The sequence below is a fragment of the Octopus bimaculoides genome, chromosome 10 (genome assembly GCF_001194135.2).
Source record: "Octopus bimaculoides isolate UCB-OBI-ISO-001 chromosome 10, ASM119413v2, whole genome shotgun sequence".
NCBI classification, from domain to species: Eukaryota; Metazoa; Mollusca; class Cephalopoda; order Octopoda; family Octopodidae; genus Octopus; species Octopus bimaculoides.
Window position 1 is genome coordinate 42,668,309 of NC_068990.1, and position 7,714 is coordinate 42,676,022.

At 36.7% G+C, this 7,714-nt stretch overlaps 1 protein-coding gene across 1 annotated transcript in view; it reads right to left on the bottom strand.

Annotated features, from left to right (window-relative positions):
- Positions 1 to 23: 23 nt before the first annotated feature.
- The window catches only part of LOC106869295 (probable serine/threonine-protein kinase mkcE), a 16,487-nt gene continuing 8,796 nt past the window's right edge, over positions 24 to 7,714 (bottom strand). Inside the window, exons 2-3 of the mRNA XM_014914971.2 lie at positions 7,054 to 7,322; positions 24 to 1,065 (exon numbers count right to left, since the gene is read on the bottom strand). Coding sequence (XP_014770457.1) covers positions 325 to 1,065; positions 7,054 to 7,322 — 1,010 coding nt within the window. The 3' untranslated portion in view covers positions 24 to 324. The remainder of the gene's footprint in view (positions 1,066 to 7,053; positions 7,323 to 7,714) is intronic.

The following is a 7,714-nucleotide window of genomic DNA, read 5'->3' on the forward strand; positions in this document are numbered from 1 at the left end:
TATATATATATATATATATATATATATATATATATATATATATATATATGCATATGCATATATATGTGTGTATATATATACATACATATATGTATGTGTGTTTAAATGAATAGAGATAGATACACTTTTGCGTGAATGTCACTTTATGTATGTGTATGTCTTCTGTAGTTTGAAGTTTGTACACATGTGCTTTTGTCTGTGGAGTATCTTTTGCATGTTCAGGGACTATACACATGTGTGTGTGCGCTTATGAGTGTATCTTCTGTTCATGAACAGATGATATACATTTTTGTGTGCGTATATGCGTGTGTCTTTTTCTGTACATTAAAGGATTGAACAAAGTTTTGATATATGAGATCTCATTTTCTTCTTATTGTCCTGTTGTTTAAATAATCTAGAAGAAAATTCTGCTATAGCATAAATATCTTTATCTTGGTTCTTCTTCTGTATTCGATGCAATACAATGCGGTAAGCACCAATTATAGAGTTCCTCGTATTCTTACGGATGGCCTCCTTCAGATGTTCTTGTGTAATTCCTAGCTGGCAAAGGATCCTAATGGTCTCTTGTTCATCTGCTTTTAATTCTGTGAGATTAACAGTGGGACAAAGTCTGTATGGCGGCAAAGCCTTTGGATAGTTTTCCCCTGCTAACCACTCACTGTTCTTAATTTCTTCTATAGTAAATCTGTCCTGAGGTAGAGACCTCAATATTCCTCGAATTAAAAAATGGCAGCTATCAGACACAAACATCGGAATTGCATACATACCATTAAGAATACATTTTTTCATTCTCGTGACATTCTCTGCTCGAAATGGCATGGAACCAGTGACCATGAAATAAAGCAGAATACCCAGCGCCCATATATCAACAAATGTTCCATAATAGATATCGTCTCTGAAGAGCTCTGGTGCAGCATAAGGTGGGGAGCCACAGAAGGTGTTTAGTTCTTGCTGCTCTGATCGACAAATCGTACTGAAACCAAAGTCTCCTACTTTAACAAAGAATGGGGCTGCATAGAAAACATTCTCGGCTTTCAAGTCCCGGTGGATGATATAGTGGCTGTGCTGGAATAGAGAGAACATAGATGAGATTAGTGAAGGTAAAATAGAATCAGATGTGTAGGTAAATACATGTGAGGATTTGAAGGAGTATAAAACAGCAAGAATTAAGAGAGCATGGGATAACTAATAAGTAATCAATGGATCAGGGGATCACATTCAGCCAATGATATTTATTTCTCAGTTAATCCTAACATTTAATTCTCAACAACTGGGATGTCTCTCACCACCAAACTTCTCAACATAGTCATCTTGATACATGAAGGTCATTGAGATGAAGTCAAAACTATGATCCCTTAAAGCACTTGCCACAGTCTGTTTTTACCATCTTCTTTAATACGATTGTCATAAGGGCCACAGAAGGTCTCAATAAGAAGGATGTTCTTTACATCAATTACTGCAGAGATGGCACTTTAAAGCAACTATAGTCCTATATCAAGATACTTGATTAACACATCAGGGAGCAGCTCTTCACTAACAATGCTGCCCCTGTTGCCCAAATAGATTCAGCCCTGCAGTTTATAACTTTTTGAGACAGCTGAATTCTTAATACCAAAAATCAATTTGACAAAGACAGATATCCTCACCCTACCACCTACATCTCAGAAAGATTACTACCTGCCTTGCATCGTCATCAATGAGACAGAGCTGAATACAGTTCACCAGTTCAGTTACCTAGGATACATCATCTTGTCAGATGCTAAGATCTATAAAGATGTTGACAATATACAAGCACAGGCAAACAGTGCATTTGTCAGATTGTATAAAAGAGCCCAGAACATCAAGTATCCAATGAGAATCTCAAAAATCAGCATGTACACAATTTTTGAGAGGAGTTAATGAATTATATTGAGACCAATACTTAACTGATACCTTATCTCATCATCCCAGGAGGGATATAAATAAAAATTGACCTCTGCAGAATTCTGACTTGGAATGTAAAGATATATGACAAAAACTGCAAAGCATTTTTCCAATGATCTAATTATTCTGCCAGCTCATTGCATTGAATAATAATAACGGTAATAGTAGTAGTAGTAGTAATAATAATAATAATAATAATAATAATAATAATAATAATAATAAAATGTTGTTGTTGTTGTTGTGAAAGACTAAAACTATAAAGTTTGTTTATTGATCAACATGAGTATTCCTTGTGATCATAATATCTCGGCAAAAGAATTTGATAAGCTCAGAAAATGTAAAGACTTGCTTGTTGAAATTGAAAACATGTGGTTCCTCAGTACCAGTGAATGTAGAAGCATTAGGAATGATCAAAGAGCACCATCTGAGCGTGATTGTTGCCAGAGCACCAGCTGTCTGGCTTCCATGCCAGTGGCACGTAAAAAGCACCATTTGAGCATGATCGTTACCATGGGCACGTGAAAAGACATTCGAGCAAGTTCATTGCCAGTACCGCTGGACTGGCTCTTGTGCAGGTGGCACGTAAAATACACCATTTCGAGCATGGCCGTTGCCAGTACCTCCTGACTGGCCTTTGTGCTGGTGGCACATAAAAGCACCCACTACACTCTCAGAGTGGTTGGAGTTAGGAAGGGCACCCAGCTGTAGAAACTCTACCAAATCAGATTGGAGCCTGGTGTAGCCATCTGGTTCTCAGTCAAATCGTCCAACCCATGCTAGCATGGAAAGCAGACGTTAAACGATGATGATCATGATGATGATGATCGTTGGCTTACCATCCATGCAAGAATTGCAAAAGATTGTTTTAATTTGTATGTCACACATATTGAGAAGAGCATTGTCGATGTGAGAACGATTATCACCCATGTATGTTTTTTTTTGGGGGTGGGGGCATAACTTAATTTTATTTGGGAAATGAACAATCTGACCTGTTTAGTTTAATGGCCTATCAATGTATACAATGAGTTTCTTTGTCCTAGGTGTCAAGAAGACACTCAGCAAGAAATGGAGACAAAATTGAAAGAAGAAATCATCATCATGATCATAATAATAATAATAATAATAATAATAATAATAATAATAATAATAATAATGATAATAATCCTTTCTACTATAGGCACAAGGCCTGAAATTTTGGGGAGAAGAGGACTAGTCAATTATATCGATCCCAGTGTCTCACTGGTACTTAATTTATCGACCCCGAAAGGATTAGAGGCAAAAATCTACCTCGGTGGAATTTGAACTTAGAACGTAGCGATGGTTGAAACACAGTTAAGCATTTCAACCAGCATGCTAACGATTCTGCTAGCCTGCCACCTTCATTATAATAATAATACTGATAATAATAATAATTATAATAATAATTGGGGTTTGGATAATTCTCCTCTGGAAACATGGGTGCTTAGTTCAACATCCTTAAACAACACTTATTCAGGGACCTTTGAGTGGGATGGGCTACTCGACCTGAAGAAAATTCTAACTGGGCCCCACCTGCAAGGTCATGCATTGTTAATCTTGATATGAGATCACTATGTCACGCACATATGGTTGTGATGCATGTGCTTGGTGTACCCTTATCAGACGGGTAGTCATGATGGGTATACTGGGCTTCGTATATTTTACCCCAGTGTCACTTTGATGGCATGCACTGCTCTCTCACTCAATAATAATAATAATAATGATAATAATAATAATCAATTTCCAGTTTCGGCATAAGGCCAGCAAATTGGTGGGAGAAGTTTAGTCACTTATACTGACCCTTGTACTAGTCTGATATTCTATTTCATTGGCCCTGGAGGAATGAAATGTAAAGCTTATTTTGGCAGGATTTTGACTCAGAGCGTAAAAAGCCAGAAGAAAATGTTGCAATACATTTTGTCTGACACTAACAATTTTACTAATGCGCCACCCTTATTAACAGCAACAACAAAAACAAAATCAATTGCAGCAGAATGAAAAAAAGAAAGAATATATATTGCAACATAGGACAGCCAACTAAACTAATATTTAGCTGAGAGTAGGTGGTCATTAGGTTGGAATTAAATAAAAACTAAGGCTGGTTTTATTTTAACATACACACACATAGTTACACAAAACATATAGTGTGATTGTTGTTGTTGTTGTTGTTGTTGTTTTTCTTGTGTTCCTGTCGTTGTCATAGTAATCTTCTTTGCAGATACTACTATTGTTGCTATGGTTGTGGTGTGCTTGTTGCCATGTTTATTGTTGTTGTTGTTCTGTGTTTTGTAATCGCTGTTCTTGTACTTACTGTTATGGAGGCCATCATCACTGTTGTTGTTGTTGTTGTTGATTATAGTATTATTGTTATTGCTGTTTGTGTGTTGTTTGACTTAAAACAAATCTCAACACAGAAGTAGATCACTTTCCAATAATTTCTAATAGAAAAATTCACTTATCTGTTTCAGATACTATCACAATGGTGGAGGCACAGTGGCTAGTAAGTCACATATATGGCACTCAATGCTACTATGTGTGGCTCTCAAGATAATATTGGATTTCAGCACTACATTTCCTAAAACCCTAAGCCCTAAAGATGCAGGAAGAAAAGTAACTTAGAAATATATATAGAAATATATACAGGGTGTCCCAAAAGTTACTGATGGGTTTCAATTTTTAATAATTTCCTTAACTTCACAAATAAATGCACAAAATGTTGATACAATATAAAGGACATAATAGAAATTAATATGCACAAGTCAAATTTTGCAACACCACTACATCACATAGGAAAAAGGACATCGCTTAAATGGCAGCCATTTTTAGCTTTGCACACCCGTGCTCTTTCCAAAACTTGCCCCATAACATCCTCAAGAATTTCATACAGCACTTCTCTGATTTCTCTATTGATATTCTCCTTCAGTTGCACCAGTCTCACAGGCCCTAAAAATGGTATTTGACCTTTATCTGACCTCACCCTCTCCTAAAAATATTTTTTAGAGCAAAACTAAATCTGTATTCTTAAGTATTGTTTGTTAAGCTATGTTAGATAATATTTCTTTAACATTAATTATTGTCAGATGTACAGCATCAGAGGATTTATTAGGATGTTGATTGATATGTAAATGGATTGACAACAATATATTTTTTTATATTTTAGTGAGGTGAAAAGGCAATGGTCATGACCTTTTACATGGCTCCCAAGACTGGTAGGGAGAAGGAAAGACAGAAAAAAGTATTTTCAAATCGAAAGTCTGGCCTGAATGGTTGCAACAGAATTGAGTTCTCAGCTAAAGACTACTAACATGTCCAGTGGTGGAATTAAACCAGAGATGACTAATTAACTCTACCACCCAAGTAGGAGCTCAGAGCAGTATTTGAGCACAGACAATTGAGAACTAGAACAAATACTGCAAGATAACTGGTCTCACAGTTCTGCCAACTTGCATTCCTGGATCGTTACTGTTTTATCAACTATGAAGGTTAACCTCAGAAAGATTTGAACTCAGAGAATAAAGAACCAAACCAAATAACCAAATCCCATGAGGAATTCCATACCACATCCTGATGATTTTGGCTCTCTGTGACTTTAACTGTAATAAACATGACTGAGACCCAATTAATCTGAATGTTAAATCCTTCTGTTATTGGAAGAACACAGGCCATGTGATTAAGATTCTCCCTTTGCAGCCATGTGATTTGGGGTTCAGTCCCACTATGCATCACCTTGAGCAAGTGTCTTCTGTTATGGCCTCAGGATGACCAATACTTTGTGAATGAATTTGGTTGGCAGAAACTGCATAGAAGCCTGTCATATTTATGTCTGTGTGTGTGTATGATTTGTACTAGTGTTTGTCCCTCTACTGCTTGACAACTGGTGTTGGTTTGTTTACATCCTTGCAACTTAGTGGTTTGGTAATAAAGACCAATAGAATAAGTACCAGACTTTAAAACATATGTACTAGGGTCAGTTTGTTTGACTAAGTCTTTCAAGGCAGTACTCCAGCATGGCCACAGTCAACTGAGTAAAACAAGTAAAAGATGAAAACATATTTATAGTCTAGAAGTTAGATGAAGTAATTAAATATTATAGAAATACATACTCTTTTACTCTTTTACTTGTTTCAGTCATTTGACTGCAGCCATGCTGGAGCACCGCCTTTAGTCGAGCAAACCGACCTCAGGACTTATTCTTTGTAAGCCTAGTACTTATTCTATCGGTCTCTTTTGCCAAACCGGTAAGTTACGGGGACGTAAACACACCAGCATCGGTTGTCAAGCGATGTTGGGGGGACAAACACACATATATATATATACATATATACGATGGGCTTCTTTCAGTTTCCCTCTACCAAATCCACTCACAAGGCTTTGGTCGGACCGAGGCTATAGTAGAAAACATTTGCCCAAGGTGCCACGCAGTGGGACTGAACCCGGAACCATGTGGTTGGTAAGCAAGCTACTTACCACACTGCCACTCCTGTGCCTATATAAAACAATTAGCCTACTTACCTAGCCAGAGATGTGGCATTATTCAAAAACTTAAACAATGTGAAGCGCATTGTAACTAGTGATGTATAACAACATCTGATAGTCTGATCAGTACCATGATACTATGATACAGAACAAATACAAATGAAGACATGCATGTAAATCTTAAACACTGATACCTAGGTATAAATACAAAACCAAACCTATATATTCACATGCATAGATAGGACGGTGTTCATTCTGTTTGGGTCTGGTTTTCAGTCTGACAATAACTTAATCCCATCCTCCCTACCATCTCAGAGACCCTAAAACAGTATTTGACCTCTGTCTAACCTCCCCTTCGCCTAAAAAATACTCTTTAGAACAAAACTAAATCTATATTCTTAAGTATTGCTTGTTAAACTATGTGGTATGGTACATAATTTTTCTTATACATTAATTGCTGTCAGATGGCAATCATTTTCCAGTTGAATAGAATGGATCAACATAAAGTGAAATGCTATGATCAAAAATACAACATGCACCCCAGTCTGGGTATTGAACCCACAGCAGTATGATCATGAGCTGAACATCTCAACCACATGCATACCATGTATACAAACACACAAAACTGAACCTTACCATGTGTTCAACAGCAGAAAGTATCTGAGCAAAGATGAATTTTGCTTCAGGTTCCGTTAGTCGCCCTTCATTCGATAGTTTGGTAAAAAGCTCTCCACCTGGTGCATATTCCATGATCAAATGTACCTTGGCTAGTGTTTCTACAACTTCATATAATCGTATGATATTAGGGTGCCGTAGGTGTTCCATAATTTCAATCTCTCTTGACAACAGGCGCTGAGTTTTCAAATCAAGACGGGTTTTATCCAAAATTTTTATTGCAACTTTTTCTATAAAGATGAACAAATAATAATAATAATAATAATACCAAAAACATATAATGAAAAGAAACATAACAAGTAACTGCAGAATATGTGGCGATGGACAAGAAACAATAAATCATATTATCTCTGGCTGCCCAGTCTTGGCTAAGAAGGAATATATTCACAGACACGACAGAGCTAGGACTTATATACACTGGAAGCTATGCCAACACTATGGAATAACAACAGAAAAAAGATGGTATAAACACACGCCAGAAAAGGTCACAGAAAACGAGAAAGCAACCATACTCTGGGATATGCCAATACACACAGATAGAGAAATTAAGGTTAATAGACCAGATATAATTGTCAAAGATCATGAAGGAAAACATGCTTTCTAATTGATGTATCAATACCAG